An 18,895-nucleotide genomic window follows, 5' to 3' on the forward strand; every position below is an offset into this window, starting at 1 on the left:
ACAGCTGCTTTAATTTGTGGAATTTCTTTCCTTCCTAATGCGTTTGAGACAATCAGTTGTGTTGTGACAAGGTAGGGGTATTATACAGAAGATAGCCCCATTTGGTAAAAGACCAAGTCCATATTATGGCAAGAACAGCTCAAATAAGCAAAGAGAAATGACAGTCCATCAGTACTTCAAGACATGAAGGTCAGTCAATCTGGGAAATTTCTGTAATTTTCTGTTTCCTCAAGTGCAATCACAAAAATATCAAGCTCTATGATAAACTGGCTCTCATGAGGACTGCCACAGAAAGGAAGACCCAGAGTTACCTCTGCTGCAGAGGATAAGTTCATTTGAGTTACCAGCCTCAGATTGCAGCCCAAAAAAATGCTTCACGGAGTTCAAGTAACAGACACATCTCAACATCAACTGTTCAGAGGAGACTGTGTTCTGTGTTAATCAGGCCTTCATGGTTGAATTGCTGCAAAGAAACATCTACTAAAGGACACCCAATAAGAAGAAGATACTTGCTTTGGCCAAGAAACACGAGCAATGTTCATTAGACCGGTGGAAATCTGTCCTTTGGTCTGTGGAGTCCAAATTGGAAATGTGGGTTCAAATCGCTGTCTTTGTGAGACTCAGAGTAGGTGAACGGATGATCTCTGCATGTGTATTGGATGGAGGAGGAGGTGTGATGGTGTGGGGGTGCTTTGCTGGTGACACTGTCTGATTTATTTAGAATTCAAGTCACACTTAACCAGCATGTTTACCACAGCATTATGCAGCAATACGCCATCCCATCTGTTTTATGCTTAGTGGGACTGTCATTTTTTTTTCAACAGGATAATGACCAAATAAATACCTCCAGACTGTGTAAGGGCTATTTGACCAAGAAGGAGAGCGATGGAGTGCTGCATCAGGTGACCTGGCCTCCACAATCACCTGATCTCAAACCAATTGAGATGGTTTGGGATTAGTTGGACCTCAGAGTGAAGGAAAAGCAGCCAACAAGTGCTCAGCATATGTGGGAACTCCTTCAAGACTGTTTGAAAAGCGTTCCTCATGAAACTGGTTGAGAAAATGACTAAAGTATGTGCAAAGCTGTCATCAAGGCAAAGGGTGGCTACTTTGAAGAATCTAAAATAGGAAATAGGAAATATATTTTGATTTGTTTAACACTTTTTTTGGTTACTACATGATATGTGTTATTTCATAGTTTTGATGTCTTCACTATTAATCTACAACATAGAACATACAACAAAAAATAAAGAAACAACCTAGAATGAGTTTTGACTGGTACTGTACATACATACAACAATAGACATTCTAGTTATAATATTACAAAAGAGTTTAAATGTCCCTTTTTCCTACACATGTCCACATGGCTGGTTTGCCTTTAGCCACTTCTCCAGGTTTGTCTTGAAGCTGGCAGAAGTACTGCACTCTGTCACACTGGTTGGCAGGGGGTTCCATAATCCAGACGCTCCGACTGAGGAAGTTGTCTGGACAAATGTAGTGGATCTAAACTGAGCTGAGCAGTCTCCTCTGGTTGAAGCTCTTGTCCTCCTGGTATTGTCTTTGCAATATGCAACAAAGAGGAGGTGGGGCAAGGTCATGAGTGATCTTAATCATCAGAGGCATAAGAACTTGTCAAATCTCAGTAGGTTATATTTCTTAATGATATTGCAGTGGTCATTTTTTCCCTAGCACTTTCAGAGTTTGTTTTTAGAGCTTTTGAAGTGTTTTCATTGATGTGATATTATCTTGTGACCAGGTTGTGACCAGTGGTCAGGGCCGTTTTCTTTGTTCATGAACGTGGCCTTATTTCTCTTACAGCATATTGGATGACTCTCATTCATATTCCATTCACCCAGTTAAATGTAACAGCGATAGGTTTAGGCTACTACATGATACTCAAATTTTCCCTATGCCTATCATGTGGTTGCTACAACCTAGCCTATGAATGAAAGTTTACAACGTAGGTGCACACAGGTCGAGAGACACATTTAAGGTGACTGGTGAGAGTCTAGTGACATCACAAGATGGGAAACGGAACCATGTTTCCGTAATCCAACCAGTTGAAAATATGCTTTGGGATTTAATGAATATGATGTCAGTTCAGTTGGCGTCTGAGACATGATTACTGATGATAGGACGACATAAACTGTTGGAAAATCTACACATTCTAGTTATCAGATTCACATGGAATTGTTGTGCAATTTAAATGTTTAAATATGAAACTATTTGTGAAAAGGTCAAATGTAATTTTTAGCTTCTTAATGAAAGAACGGTTTGTCAGAAGAACACCCTTCTGCTCACTCAGAGGCCCCGCCGAAGTGAACAGACATGGGTTGTAAACTATGAAACACGGCTCTCTCCCCCAATCCCATATAACCCCCTGGACGAAAATGTAACTTCCTGTTCCAAGGACGTGCGGACTGGCAGTCCCCCCGTTGAAAGGACAAAGACCACCTACAGAACGAAGCCAACATCAGCAAGAACCTAACGCAATTGGCATCGAATTTCAATGTGAAGGTGACGACCTACACCCTGGAAGGATGAATTTCGACTATACCAGCCAGAATATAGCATGAGCTTAAAAGTATGGCAACTTGGTGTGAACTTTGAACTCTTATTCACTCCAGAGGTGATACCTCCTAGGCTTTGAGTTAGCAGCAGCCGCTGTAAATGTGGGCTAGGAAAGGACGGATGATGTATCCAATCTGACACACACAACAATACCACAAAGTAACCGTTCTACCACCAGACATGCTTCAAAGGACAACCTGGCCTACCATCTACGACCAACCTACCGAAGCGCAGCTCAGAGTAAATATTAATTGAATTTACCTTTTTCAAATGGGCGGTAATTTAGAATGCATAAGATACTGTATTTACGATAGCATAGCGTCTCCCTTTGTTACTCAGTCTTCCCGCTCTTTCATTCAAATCCAACCCCCTCTCTTTGTGTAACCAGCTGTCTTATCTGTTCCGTCCACCAGGGACGTTTTCTTTATGACATAATTTGTAATCAATGTATGATCCATTCTGTGTAGATGTAATTCTGTGCGATTATTTAAGTATTTAGTCAATAAATAATTAAACCAAATTTTGTATTGCTGATTCAACATTTTAGCCAGGGTTTTTGAAGATAACCAAGAATTTATAACTTTCAGATGAGACTGAATAAAGTGATGATTAAATATTGACTGCTATTGATGTAAAAGATTACTGACAGCATGTCAGTTCATGCTGCAATAGGCTGATAGGCTGATAGGCTGGAGGACGTCATCCGGAAGTTGTCATAATTTCTGTGTAAGTCTATGGAAGGCGGTGAGAAGCATGAGCCTCCTAGGTTTTGTATTGATGTGAATATACACAGAGGAGGACGGAAGCTAGCTGTCCTCTGGCTACACCATGGTGCTACCCTACAGAGTGCTGTTGAGGCTACTGTAGACCTTAGCAAAATAGTTATTTGGTGACCTGATTATATTTTGTATAGTTTTATCTAAAAAGGATAACTTTTTAAATGTTTTACAATTTACATTTTTATGAAATTCCCTCAGGCTGATGGTCTGAGGGAATTTACATGCAGACAGTTTTTGTTATGTTCAATGTTAGACATGAATAGTCCAACCAGTCAGCTATTTTGTTCGTTGCTGTTGTAATTTTAAGAGCCGGCTGTTGCTTTGTCTTGACATGTACATACAGTAGAAGACTGTATCGTCTGCATACATCTGCATTGATGTATATACTAAATTAAAGTGGGCACAAAATGGATCCTTGAGGGACCCCGACAGAGCAGTGAGCGGATGTTGAAAGTTAGATTTTTGGTGCATTGTTTTCTTTTGGTTAGACAGGATTCCATCCATCTGTTTGTGTGTGCTGATAGTTTGTGGGTTGACAGTTTGGATAGCAGCACATTGTGGTTCACTGTGTCGAATGCTTTCTTTAAATCCAGGAAAACAGCTGTCACAACTCAACCTTTGGCAAATTTGGACATTATTTCCTTGACAAATAAGCAGTTTGCCATTTCGGTTTAATGATGTGTCCTGAAACCAAACTGCATTGGATGGAGAGGAGAGTGACCTGAGTTTAGGTGGGCTATTAGTTGGTTGGCCACCACCTCTTCTACCACCTTGGATATGATTGGGAGAATGCAGATGGGCCTATATTTGGCCACATCAGTTGGATCTCCAGCCTTGAAGATTGGTGTTATGACAGCAGATTTCCAGTCGTCAGGGAACACTGCTTCTATAATTGACAGATTGACCAGACGAGTGACTGGAGAGCACAGGGTACTGGAGTTTTCTTCAGGAGGACGGAGTCATACACATCCTGTGACTGAGTATTTAAGATTTTCATTATCTCCCGCTCAAGCTGAATATTTATATTGTAGGAGTTAAATTATCTACCCAACCATTCCTCCTATACATTTTCATGTCATTCAGTATCCTCACTTTGATAATTAAGTTCATGTGTATGACTTAAACAAATAGTGATTCAATCTTGTTTTAGGTTCACTGCATTTTTAAATGAAAAATAAACCGTGTGGATTACGTTGATATTTTAATGTAGGGACTGTGTACATTCACTTTTTGTGTGTGTGTTTGGTGCATGCCTGCTTCTGGTGCAGGTGGGCATGTGTGTGTGTGTGTGTGTCATGTTATGAACTCTTACCATTTGCCTTGCTTGTGAGGAAATTGACTTTACAAGAAAAAAGCAACTATCAACATCCTGCTTCTTTGAGTCTGTCTTCACTCACACAGCAGAGCACAGCTGTCCATCAAGATAACATGTTGACCCCTCTCCTTCTGTCCCATTGCAGCCAATCAGATGAGGAGGGCAAGGAGGATGAGCATGCGGACAGCAACGACCCAGAGCAGATGTTCCAGAACATCCAGTTTCAGAAGGAGATCATCGCCAACATACGCACCCGAGCCTGGCCTATGAGACGCAAGCTCAAAGCCCTCAAGTAAGGCACTTAGATGCACACATACTGAATTGAGTAGACACACATGTACACACCATCACCAACATGCACACCCGAGCTCAGCCCATGAGACACAAACTCAAATCTCTGAAGTAAATCATACACACACTGTAAAGCCCACACACTGCTGTATTGCTTAATGAAAGTGGTCCTAAAAAATGGTGTTGTGTGTTATGGTATTGTCCAGCCTCGGAGTACTCAAGCCTGTGTTATGGTGTTGTCCAGCACCGGAGTACTCAAGCCTGTGTTATGGTATTGTCCAGCACCGGAGTACTCAAGCCTGTGTTATGGTATTGTCCAGCACCGGAGTACTCAAGCCTGTGTTATGGTATTGTCCAGCACCGGAGTACTCAAGCCTGTGTTATGGTATTGTCCAGCACCGGAGTACTCAAGCCTGTGTTATGGTATTGTCCAGCACCGGAGTACTCAAGCCTGTGTTATGGTGTTGTCCAGCACCGGAGTACTCAAGCCTGTGTTATGGTATTGTCCAGCACCGGAGTACTCAAGCCTGTGTTATGGTATTGTCCAGCACCGGAGTACTCAAGCCTGTGTTATGGTATTGTCCAGCACCGGAGTACTCAAGCCTGTGTTATGGTATTGTCCAGCACCGGAGTACTCAAGCCTGTGTTATGGTGTTGTCCAGCACCGGAGTACTCAAGCCTGTGTTATGGTATTGTCCAGCACCGGAGTACTCAAGCCTGTGTTATGGTGTTGTCCAGCACCGGAGTACTCAAGCCTGTGTTATGGTATTTTCCAGCACCGGAGTACTCAAGCCTGTGTTATGGTATTGTCCAGCACCGGAGTACTCAAGCCTGTGTTATGGTGTTGTCCAGCACCGGAGTACTCAAGCCTGTGTTATGGTATTGTCCACCACTGCAGTACTCAAGCCTGTGTTATGGTATTGTCCTTCACCACAGTACTCCAGCCTAGAGAGTGAGGTGACAAAAAACATTCCAGCTATTCATACATAAATTAAACACCTCCGCAGAAGAACAGTAGGCCTTTTAAATTGCATTGTTTTTGTGATTAAAGAAAATAATCAAATGAATTAGAAAATGGGGCTTACCCAAGAAAAAATGTTCCAATAACTACTACTAACTAATTCATGGTAAAATGTATAAAAGTTATAATTCTAATTCAAGGTAACAGGTCCAATAGTTATAATACTAATTCAAGGTAACAGGTCCAATAGTTATAATTCTAATCCAAGGTAACAGGTCCAATAGTTATAATACTAATTCAAGGTAACAGGTCCAATAGTTATAATACTAATTCAAGGTAACAGGTCCAATAGTTATAATACTAATTCAAGGTAACAGGTCCAATAGTTCTAATTCTAATTCAAGGTAACAGGTCCAATAGTTATAATACTAATTCAAGGTAACAGGTCCAATAGTTATAATTCTAATTCAAGGTAACAGGTCCAATAGTTATAATACTAATTCAAGGTAACAGGTCCAATAGTTATAATTCTAATTCAAGGTAACAGGTCCAATAGTTATAATTCTAATTCAAGGTAACAGGTCCAATAATTATAATACTAATTCAAGGTAACAGGTCCAATAGTTCTAATTCTAATTCAAGGTAACAGGTCCAATAGTTATAATACTAATTCAAGGTAACAGGTCCAATAGTTATAATTCTAATTCAAGGTAACAGGTCCAATAGTTATAATACTAATTCAAGGTAACAGGTCCAATAGTTATAATACTAATTCATGGTAACAGGTGTTGGAGCTCAAAATAACCAAGGCAGAGATTTAGGTACAGCATCTTAGAACTCTCCAAAATGGCACCCTATTCCATATTTAGTGCACAATTTTTTACCAGGGCATATAGGGTTCTGGTCAAAACTATTGCACTATGTAGGGCAGAGGGGGCCATTGGGGACGCAACCTTAGGTTTAATTCCTTAAGATGGACAGGACAGGTATACAAATGGATTTATCACAAGATGCATTTGACCACAGTATAAGAAACCCTATGCATAGTCAAGTGCACGTTTTGTTCCCTCTTCGCTGTTGTTTTCCCCCCTGCAGTCTGGTTATCCAAACCCATTAACATGCCAGATAGGGGAAACATGTAAACACTAGCTCTTCATTAACACCTGAGAGCTCATAAATGGTGAAAAGGCGCTAACTCTCTGTCGCTAATGGGCGGAGGAGCCATCGGAATGTAAAGCATGAGGCGAAGTAAATAACGATTAACATCTGCCTCTCCCGGGCTCCTCACTCCCTCGCCACGTTAATGGCTCCTCCCACAGAAAATAAACCAAATTAGCGGAGTAATTATTTCATCAGCTGTTAGTTCGCCTGGTTCCTATTTTTACTGGGGTCGGAACCTCTAGTCCCACACACACATTGATTATACAAACACCATGCATGTAGAGGGACACACCTGATACCTTTGTGTTTGTCTCCTGTTCTGGGGGTTTAGGATGCTGTTAAATTCAAATCGGAATCCAGATGTCTCCTGACAACACAGATTAGACATTTGGACCTTGTCCAGATACCTATACCTATGTCCTAAATAGTAAGCATTTTAGGTTTGCAAATATTTAAGTCTTATAGTATGTCAAAATGATCAGGTTTAGTATGCTTTAAATGCCAGGATGTCATAGTCATTTAGACTTTTTATATAGTATTCTTTTGCTACTCACTATTGAGGAAGAGAATTGTATTTGTAGACCCACGTGTGTTTGACATCAGCTGATAATTGGATAAGGGGATGGGTTGTGTCCCTCTTGACACAAACTGGTTGAATCAACGTTGTTTCAACATCATTTGTCAATATACACTACCGGTCAAAGGTTTTAGAATACCTACTCATTCAAGGGTTTTTCTTTATTTTGGCTATTCTCTACATTGTACAATAATACAATAATACTTTGCCTGGTTCTGTATTGTGACGTGGAATCTACATAGAAAATACATTGGATTTGAAAAACGTTATCTTCGTAAAGTGTTTTGAGGGTGAAATTTCAACCATAGGGTTATGTCATTATGGTAACCAATTTTCAACATAGATAACCTTCTATAAAATATGTTGAATTTTTACCTTTAAAACAATGTCAGATCTTCAATGTTATATCCACTTTCAGAAAACAAACAACAGTCTGGGCAGCACTTCCTACTGGAGAGTTGATCTATCTACAGCTACCCTTTGGTCTCTTTCCCAGGGTTTTAACCAAGCCCAGCCCTGCTTAGCTATGATGTTTGTCACTGACTATTACCAATGTGCTATTGTGACAATGATTGTTGAGATCTCCACTTAGATTCACCGTTGCTATGGAAGTCATTCCAAAGGGGAAGGTTTAACAGAGCAAAGTGACCATACTGTATCACTCACGTATCATCAATGAGGCTATTTAAGCCTGTATAGCATTTTCAAAGTCCTCAACGACAATAGAACAACAGGCCTGGGGTTTCTGGATGAATTGAATGGATTGAAATACAGTAAATAGCCTATTAAATTGTCTACAAGTTAGATCCACGTCTCCAACTCAACCAAAAATAAAAGTTAAAGAACGGGATTAAGCCAGTGGCTCAGATGGAACTATCCAAGCAGCAGATACATCTTTTTTAAATGTTAATATTTTGTTGCGTTGTCAGGCAAACACAATTCAATATTCATTTTTTAATACAGTAAATAGCCTAAAGTCACTCTTTTTTATAACCAAACATAGATGTGATTTGACTACAGCCGTTTACAGTATTTTTCTCAAAGAGCATCACTTCAGGAGAACGAGAGAGTGCGCGAGCGAGAGAGAGCGAGAGAGATGTGCTGAGTAGGTTCTAGCCATAGCAGGTTTTATATGGGTGGTTTGTTATTACTGCTCTAGGCTTTATGACCGTCACACGGATGAGATGCAAGCCTGCGTTTTACGTCCTCAGTAATCTCTGGGTGAATACTGCTGATTACACACCCTGCAAAAACACCTCATATTTTACACTGCAAATCACTGGTTCATACCCCCGTTTTCACCTGTTTTGCTTGTTGTGAACTTCCTGTCCCCGTTTATCTCGAAGTTCATTTGATTTGTTTTGAAATGGCACACTCAACTTTTTTTTGGTATTAAATATGTATATTTTATATTTCCAGTGCATTTTATTTATCTAGGTATTTAAACAGCTATATCTTTTAATAGGGACACCTGTACCAATGCAGCAATCAGACAGTCGTTACAAACATAAATGATATCAACCATGGAGTTTATCCTAGTAGTAGTACCATAACATACAGGATATCAACCATAGAGTTATCTTAGTAGTAGTACCATAACATACAGGTTATCAACCATAGAGTTATCTTAGTAGTAGTACCATAACATACAAGATATCAACCATAGAGTTATCTTAGTAGTAGTACCATAACATACAGGTTATCAACCATAGAGTTATCTTAGTAGTAGTACCATAACATACAGGTTATCAACCATAGAGTTTATCCTAGTAGTACCATAACATACAGGATATCAACCATAGAGTTATCCTAGTAGTACCATAACATACAGGTTATCAACCATAGAGTTATCTTAGTAGTAGTACCATACCATACAGGTTATCAACCATAGAGTTATCTTAGTAGTAGTACCATAACATACAAGATATCAACCATAGAGTTATCTTAGTAGCACCATGACATACAGGATATCAACCATAGAGTTTATCTTAGTAGTTCCATAACATACAGGATATCAACCATAGAGTTATCTTAGTAGCACCATGACATACAGGATATCAACCATAGAGTTTATCTTAGTAGCACCATGACATACAGGATATCAACCATAGAGTTTATCCTAGTAGTAGTACCATAACATACAGGATATCAACCATAGAGTTTATCTTAGTAGCACCATGACATACAGGATATCAACCATAGAGTTTATCTTAGTAGCACCATGACATACAGGATATCAACCATAGAGTTTATCCTAGTAGTAGTACCATAACATACAGGATATCAACCATAGAGTTTATCTTAGTAGTACCATAACATACAGGATATCAACCATAGAGTTTATCTTAGTAGCACCATGACATACAGGATATCAACCATAGAGTTTATCTTAGTAGTAGTACCATAACATACAGGATATCAACCATAGAGTTATCTTAGTAGCACCATGACATACAGGATATCAACCATAGAGTTTATCTTAGTAGTAGTACCATAACATACAGGATATCAACCATAGAGTTATCTTAGTAGCACCATGACATACAGGATATCAACCATAGAGTTTATCTTAGTAGCACCATGACATACAGGATATCAACCATAGAGTTTATCCTAGTAGTAGTACCATAACATACAGGATATCAACCATAGAGTTATCTTAGTAGCACCATGACATACAGGATATCAACCATAGAGTTTATCCTAGTAGTAGTACCATAACATACAGGATATCAACCATAGAGTTATCTTAGTAGCACCATGACATACAGGATATCAACCATAGAGTTTATCTTAGTAGCACCATGACATACAGGATATCAACCATAGAGTTTATCCTAGTAGTAGTACCATAACATACAGGATATCAACCATAGAGTTTATCTTAGTAGTACCATAACATACAGGATATCAACAATACATTTTATCCTAGTAGTAGTACCATAAGCAAGTTGAAAGATGAAAAGAGTGTGCAGGCCCAATGGTCTGGTGATATAGGCACAAGTACGAAACCATGGAAACCAGAATTCCGTTACCGTCCGTCTCCACCCTTCCCGCTTTGGCTCTTTTTATTTAGTCTCCTCCTCTCTTTCTAAAATATATTTTTTAATCTGCTCTAAACCATTTTTATTTAAGATGTATAATTTCAGAGGAGCACATGAGTCTGTGAAAAGCCTGTTGAGAGTAGGCATCGTTGATTAGAGCAAGTGCCACAGACATCTGAACTACCCCAGTGATGGGTTGAGAACCACAGTAGGAATACTCTACTCCCACGCACAGTAAAGCTGAACTAGGACCAGTGATGGGTTGAGAACCACAGTAGGAATACTCTACTCCCACGCACAGTAAAGCTGAACTAGGACCAGTGATGGGTTGAGAACCACAGTAGGAATACTCTACTCCCACGCACAGTAAAGCTGAACTAGGACCAGTGATGGGTTGAGAACCACAGTAGGAATACTCTACTCCCACGCACAGTAAAGCTGAACTAGGACCAGTTTGTGAAATAACGTGCAAGGGTTTAACCTGCTGCAAGTTATTTTTGTCTGAAATTACATCAATCTCTGGAATCATAATTTACATGTCAGTAAAAAATGTTTTACTATATCTGATTTACCTAGATCAGTGTATTGAATCATATTCACTCTTCCAGTGTGATGTGTTTGTGTTTCTACTGACTGTAGATCAGAGTTTAAAAGCCATTGTTATCTCCCTGTGTTTGTTCCAGGCAGGCCAGAGAGATTGTCCTGAAGTACGAGGGGAGGCTAACAAGGACCAGAGGGTACCAGGCTGCTGGGGCTGATGTGGGTTCACACACACACACACACACACACACACACACACACACACACACACACACACACACACACACACACACACACACACACACACACACACACACACACACACACACACACACACACACCTGTCCTGATAAAAAAACACATACTGCAAGAAGGTTCACAAACACACCCATATTATACAACCCAATGACTGTACCACTTAAAATGCATCTTCATGGTCATAGTTTCACTTGTTGTAGCACATTTTATTGCAGGTTAAGTATTACGTTTTGACATCTCATAGCGTTCTGTTGTTTTCAAACAATGAAACAAACTCTGCTGTGCCAGTAATGTGCATCTAGTTTCACAAACTGAATGCAACTCTAATTTCAACACAGATATAAACACGTTAACATTTTTAGGCATATCAATGTGTCAGGCTACTTTTTCACATATGATTTAATTGAAAATTAGCTAAGAGAATTAGCTTACTATTTCTCTACTGCAGTGCAACAATCTGATGCCTTCAGCCTGATTGTTACTGTGTCCATTCCCTCTGTTCTGTAGGCTGAGTTATACACTTAACATTGCCTTTCTGTTCTCACTGTGTTTACGAGACCGTGAGGTTAGAGCTCGACACTGCTCCCTCTGCCTGTAGGCTTCTCTCTGTACACACACACACACACACACACACACACACACGTACACATGTACACACACACGCACACACACACACGCGCACACACACGCACACGCACACGCACACACACACACACACGCTCGCGCACACGCACACGCACACGCACACACACATAGGCACACACACAGCCTCAGCAAACCGCAGCCAAGCAAATTTATAGCCTGTTGTTATGGTTTGGTTTAATTAAAATGTTCAGGAGGGATTGGGCAAGGCTACCGAAGCACCATTCAAATTAATTGACTTTTAGAAAGTAGATTGATGAGGAATAATTAATTATATATATATATATATTGACTTCTGCTTAATTACAATTTAGAAATCACATCCATTTGTTCAACGACTGGACTTATGTGTATATGAATAATCATATCTTGACTTTTGAATTAAGTACCCCTCCCTATTACGAAATCATGAAATTAATTAAATACAATATGTATCTATGGTACAGTGGGATCTGTTCATTTGATGTTAAGTGATGGGACTTGACTGGTGTTGCTTTGTATGTGTTGGCTACTGAATCAACAGATCTTCTCTGAGAGAATTAAGCAAAGATTTTAACCTCTTCCTCCTTAAACACAAACACACACACATGCACACAAACCCTGAAAATAATTGACTGTTTAAGTCCAATGGTTTGGGCATCTGAAATAAGACACGATAATAACAGTAAATCAATCATTCAAAAAAGCCATGCAGACAAATATATACAGTATATATATAAATATATACACACACACTAATAGAAAATGGTTATATATTTTCAGCTGCTGAAGAAGGTCTCCAGGTTGCTGTACAACATCGTGGTTCTGTTTATTCCCTGGGAGATGAGGATCAAGAAAATAGAAAGTAACAACTTTTAATAACATATTTTATTACTTACTTGAACATGTAAGATATTGACTATATTACAGTAAAATATTAGTGCATTACCTTTTACTGTAATGTGTATTTTACTGTAAAATTGTATTGACACACAGGCACACTGTCGCCACACACACACTTCCACACTCATCACAGACGCTGCTGCTACTGTCTACTATCTATCCTGTTGTCTAGTCACTTTATCCCTACCTATACCTACATACTATATCTTCCTCAATTACCTCATACCCCTGCACATAGACTCTGTACTGGTAACCAGTGTGTATAGCCAAGTTATTACCTCCTACCCCTGCACATAGACTCTGTACTGGTAACCCGTGTGTATAGCCAAGTTATTACCTCGTACCCCTGCACATAGACTCTGTACTGGTAACCAGTGTGTATAGCCAAGTTATTACCTCCTACCCCTGCACATAGACTCTGTACTGGTAACTCGTGTGTATAGCCAAGTTATTACCTCGTACCCCTGCACATAGACTCTGTACTGGCAACCCGTGTGTATAGCCAAGTTATTACCTCCTACCCCTGCACATAGACTCTGTACTGGTAACCCTTGCGTATAGCCAAGTTATTACCTCCTACCCCTGCACATAGACTCTGTACTGGTAACCCTTGTGTATAGCCAAGTTATTACCTCCTACCCCTGCACATAGACTCTGTACTGGTAACCCACGTGTATAGCCAAGTTATTACCTCCTACCCCTGCACATAGACTCTGTACTGGTAACCCGCGTGTATAGCCAAGTTATTACCTCCTACCCCTGCACATAGACTCTGTACTGGTAACCCGCGTGTATAGCCAAGTTATTACCTCCTACCCCTGCACATAGACTCTGTACTGGTAAACCGCGTGTATAGCCAAGTTATTACCTCCTAGCCCTGCACATAGACTCTGTACTGGTAACCCGTGTGTATAGCCAAGTTATTACCTCCTAGCCCTGCACATAGACTCTGTACTGGTAACCCACGTGTATAGCCAAGTTATTACCTCCTACCCCTGCACATAGACTCTGTACTGGTAACCCGCGTGTATAGCCAAGTTATTACCTCCTACCCCTGCACATAGACTCTGTACTGGTAACCCGCGTGTATAGCCAAGTTATTACCTCCTACCCCTGCACATAGACTCTGTACTGGTAACCCGCGTGTATAGCCAAGTTATTACCTCCTACCCCTGCATATAGACTCTGACCTGGTAACCCGTGTGTATAGCCAAGTTATTACCTCCTAGCCCTGCACATAGACTCTGTACTGGTAACCCGCGTGTATAGCCAAGTTATTTATATATTTATATTGTATTTACTCCTTGTGTTACACATGTTTTTCTATTGTTATTTTAATTATTATTTTGGTATTGTGCATTGTTGGGAAGGGCCCGTAAGTTAGCATTTCAGTCTACACCTGTTGTTTACCAAGCATGTGACAATTAAAATTTTAAATAAATAAATGTAATGTCTGAAATTTAAAATAATTTCAGTTTGGTTTGAGATGATTTGTGATTGTCTGTCTCCTTTCCCATAGTACAGATCTAGGATCAGCTCCACCTACCCCAAACCTTAACTTAAACATTAGTGGTGAAAATGCAAAACTGACCCAATATCAGTGTCTTGGGGTAACTTCACCATACACCCCTGTCTCTGTTTCCCTCTTAGGTCACTTTGGGTCAGGGGTGGCCTCCTACTTCATCTTCCTCAGATGGCTGTTTGGTATCAACATAGTCCTTACTGTCATGACTGGGGCATTCATAGTCATACCTGAGGTGTGTGTTGTGTGTATGTGTATGTATGTGTGTGTGTGTGTGTGTGTGTGTGTGTGTGTGTGTGTGTGTGTGTGTGTGTGTGTGTGTGTGTGTGTGTGTGTGTTAGAGTGGCCGATTAATTAGGGCCGATTTCAAGTTTTCATAACAATCGGTATTCTGCATTTTTGGACACCGATCATGGCCGATTACATTGCACTCCACGAGGAGACTGTGTGGCAGGCTGACTACCTGTTATGCAAGTGCAGCAAGGAGCCAAGGTAAGGTTCTAGATAGCATTAAACGTATCTTATAAAAAACAATACATCTTAACATAATCACTAGTTAACTACACATGGTTGATGATATTACTAGTTTTTCTAGCTTGTCCTGCGTTGCATATAATCAATTAATTTTAATCAATGTTAATTTTTCATTGAATCATAGCCTACTTCACCAAACGGGTGATTTAACAAGCGCATTCGTGAAAAAAGCACTGTCGTTGCACCAATGTGTACCTAACCATTAACATCAATGCCTTTTGCCTGGCTCGTTGCGAACTCTGAAGACTATTTCTTCCTAACGAAGACAGCCATCTTCGCCAAACGGGGATGATTTAACAAAAGCGCATTTGCGAAAAAATCATAATCATTGCACGAATGTACCTAACCATAAACACAATTACTTTCTTGAGATCAATACACAGAAGTATATATTTTTAAACCTGCATATTTAGTTAAAAGAAATTCATGTTATCAGGCAATATTAAACTAGGGAAACTGTGTCACTTCTCTTGTGTTCCTTGCACGCAGAGTCAGGGTATATGCAACAGTTTGGGCCACCTGGCTCGTTGCGAACTAATTTGCCCGAATTTTACGAAATTATGACATAACATTGAAGGTTGTGCAATGTAACCGGAATATTTATATTTAAGGGATGCCACCCGTTAGATAAAATACCGAACGGTTCCGTATTTCACTGAAATAATAAACGTTTATTTTACAAATGATAGTTTCCGGATTTGACAATATTAATGACCTAAGGCTCGTATTTCTGTGTGTTATTATGTTATAATTAAGTCTATGATTTGATATTTGATAGAGCAGACTGACTGAGCGGTGGTAGGCAGCAGCAGGCTCGTAAGCATTCATTCAAACAGCAATTTCGTGCTTTTTGCCAGCAGCTCTTCGCTGTGCTTCAAGCATTGCGCTGTTTATGACTTCAAGCCTAACAGCTCCCGATATTAGGCTGGTGTAACCGATGTGAAATGGCTAGCTAGTTAATGGGGTGTGCGCTAATAGCGTTTCAAACATCACTCGGTCTGAGACTTGGAGTAGTTGTTCCCCTTGCCCTGCAAGGTCCGCAGCTTTTGTGGAGCGATGGGTAGGGACAGAAGCTATGGCAATATTAAAGTGCCTATAAGAACATCCAATAGTCAAAGGTATATGAAATACAAATCGTATAGAGAGAAATAGTCCTATAATTCCTATAATAACATCAACCTAAAACTTCTTACCTTGAAATATTGAAGACTCATGTTAAAAGGAACCACCAGCTTTCATATGTTCTCATGTTCTGAGCAAGGAACTTAAACGTTAGCTTTTTTACATGGCACATATTGCACTTTTACTTTCTTCTTTTTGCATTATTTAAACCAAATTGAACATGTTTCATTATTTATTTGAGGATAAATTGATTTGATTGATGTATTAAATTAAGTTAAAATAAATGTGTTCATTCAGTATTGTTGTAATTGTCATTATTACAAATAAATAAATACATTTTGAAAAAGGCCGATTAATCGGTATCTGCCTTTTTGGTCCTCCAATAATCGGTATCAGTATCGGTATTGACGTTGAAAAATCATAATCAGTCGACCTCTAGTGTGTGTGTGTGTGTGTGTGTGTGTGTGTGTGTCAATCAATAGAAGAACAGGGGCTGTTTGTACCATAGATATGTGTATCATAGATGTGTGTACCATGGATGTGTGTACCATAGATGTGTCTATCATGACTAAATAATGAAGTTATTAGGGAAAGGAAGTAAACTGAATTCTCCATAAAACAAAACTTAAAAACAGCGATAGAGGATTTCAACTTTATTTAACACGATTTGACTGCTTCAAATGTAGAATGTAGCTGAATGTTACAATGGTCAATTGTATGCAGAGGATACAAGAGAGGACCTAACAGATATTGTAAATTCCGGTATGTGCTTGCAAAGTATGACAATAAAAATCAGCACTTTTGGTGCCAGACGTCACAAATAATGCATAGAGGGCATTGTTATTGGTCTGGGTATGTCGGGAAAAGCAGGGCTGATTTATTTAGCCGGCTGACATGCAGACACAGGCAATTTCCCCAGACATCAGCTGGCACATCACTCACTCCCAATCTCCTCCATTTCATCCCTCCTTCCTTCCATCCATTCTCCAACCAACCTTTTCCCTCCTTCATTCACCCCAACCTCACAGATTGGATTTTTCTTTTGTAGACTGAAGTTTTCAGAGATAAGACTTTGGTAGGGATTTAATCCGATCACTGGTTGTAGACTAAGTCCCTTTTAGCTTGTATCTGACAATAAAACATTTTACCGTCATGGTGAAGACATGGTGAAGTCATTGTGACTTCATGGTGAAGTCATGGTGAAATCGTGATGAAGTCATATTGAAATCATGGTGAAGTCGTGGTGAAGTCGTGGTGAAGTCATATTGAAGTCATGGTGAAGTTATGGTGAAGTCATGGTGAAATCGTGATGAAGTCATGGTGAAGTCATGGTGAAATCATATTGAAGTCATGGTGAAGTCATGGTTAAGTTATGGTGAAGTCATGGTGAAGTCATGGTTAAGTTATGGTGAAGTCATGGTGAAATCGTGATGAAGTCATATTGAAGTCATGGTGAAGTCATGGTGAAGTTATGGTTAAGTCATGGTGATGTCATGGTGAAGTTATGGTGAAGTCATGGTGAAATCGGGATGAAGTCATGGTGAAGTCATGGTTAAGTCGTGGTGATGTCATGGTGGCGTCATGGTGAAGACATGGTTAAGTCATGGTTAAGTCATGGTGACGTCATGGTGAAGACAAGTCATGGTGACATCATGGTGAAGTCATGGTGAATCTGGACCTAATTATAGAATGATTTATGTACTATAATTCAGTCAATATTCAAACCTTTAAGTGTTGTGTCTTACTCCATTATCCACCTGTTATTTATCAGAACTTACTGTTGCTACTTGATACATAAAGACCGATCAATGTTATGGTTGTTTGGAGATCATTGTAGATTATGATCGGAAGAAAAGAGAAAATAAAAGATCTAGGGAAAATATTATTGTGTTTGAGGCATGGAGTGGGTAGTTAAACTGTGTGTGTGTGTGACCTGTAGTTCTGTGTGTGTGTGTGTGTGTGTGTGTGTGTGCAAATTCAATGGTAACATTGTCCCTTTCTAATCCATTTGCCTCCACTCCTCCCCCCATATCATTCATTGTACTGGCATAATAATCCATCTGATTTCTCCCCTCAGCTCCTGGCCGGAGAGCCGTTCGGAACAACCCGGAGTAAGACCATTCCCAAGGAGCACCTGGCCTCAGCCCAAGATCTGGACACCATCTGGTCTCTTGGGGCAAGGCAGTTTGATCTCTTAATGTTCCCTCAATATCACTGTTCAATTACATCCATTTTGTTGTGTAGTCCGATTCATCTAAACTATATTTCAACAACTCCTTGTACTGTGAGTGATGTTTATGATGCCAGCCTTCTTATCAGCATGACATTAAGTACGGAGGCCCCCGAGGAGCAACAGCAACCACATAATAACACATAATAACACATAATAACCACATAATAACACATAATAACACATAATAACCACATAATAACCACATAATAACCACATAACAATACATATTAACCACATAATAACACATAATAACACATAATGACCACATAATAACCACATAATAACACATAATAACCACATAATAACCACATAATAACACATAATAACACATAATAACACATAATAACACATACTAACCCATAATAGCCACACAATAACCACATAAGAACACATAATAACACATACTAACCACATAATAACCACATAATGACACATAATAACCACATAATAACCACATAATAAC

At 39.6% G+C, this 18,895-nt stretch overlaps 1 protein-coding gene across 1 annotated transcript in view; it reads left to right on the forward strand.

Moving 5' to 3' along the window:
- The window catches only part of tmc3 (transmembrane channel like 3), a 54,083-nt gene that overhangs the window by 1,198 nt on the left and 33,990 nt on the right, over nucleotides 1-18,895 (forward strand). Inside the window, exons 2-6 of the mRNA XM_090222841.1 lie at nucleotides 4,811-4,957; nucleotides 11,383-11,458; nucleotides 12,902-12,983; nucleotides 14,672-14,778; nucleotides 18,277-18,375. Of these exons, the coding sequence (XP_090078967.1) occupies nucleotides 4,811-4,957; nucleotides 11,383-11,458; nucleotides 12,902-12,983; nucleotides 14,672-14,778; nucleotides 18,277-18,375 (511 nt within the window). The remainder of the gene's footprint in view (nucleotides 1-4,810; nucleotides 4,958-11,382; nucleotides 11,459-12,901; nucleotides 12,984-14,671; nucleotides 14,779-18,276; nucleotides 18,376-18,895) is intronic.

Source organism: Oncorhynchus mykiss, chromosome 26, assembly GCF_057628025.1.
Source record: "Oncorhynchus mykiss isolate SJ-2025 chromosome 26, ASM5762802v1, whole genome shotgun sequence".
NCBI lineage: Eukaryota > Metazoa > Chordata > Actinopteri > Salmoniformes > Salmonidae > Oncorhynchus > Oncorhynchus mykiss.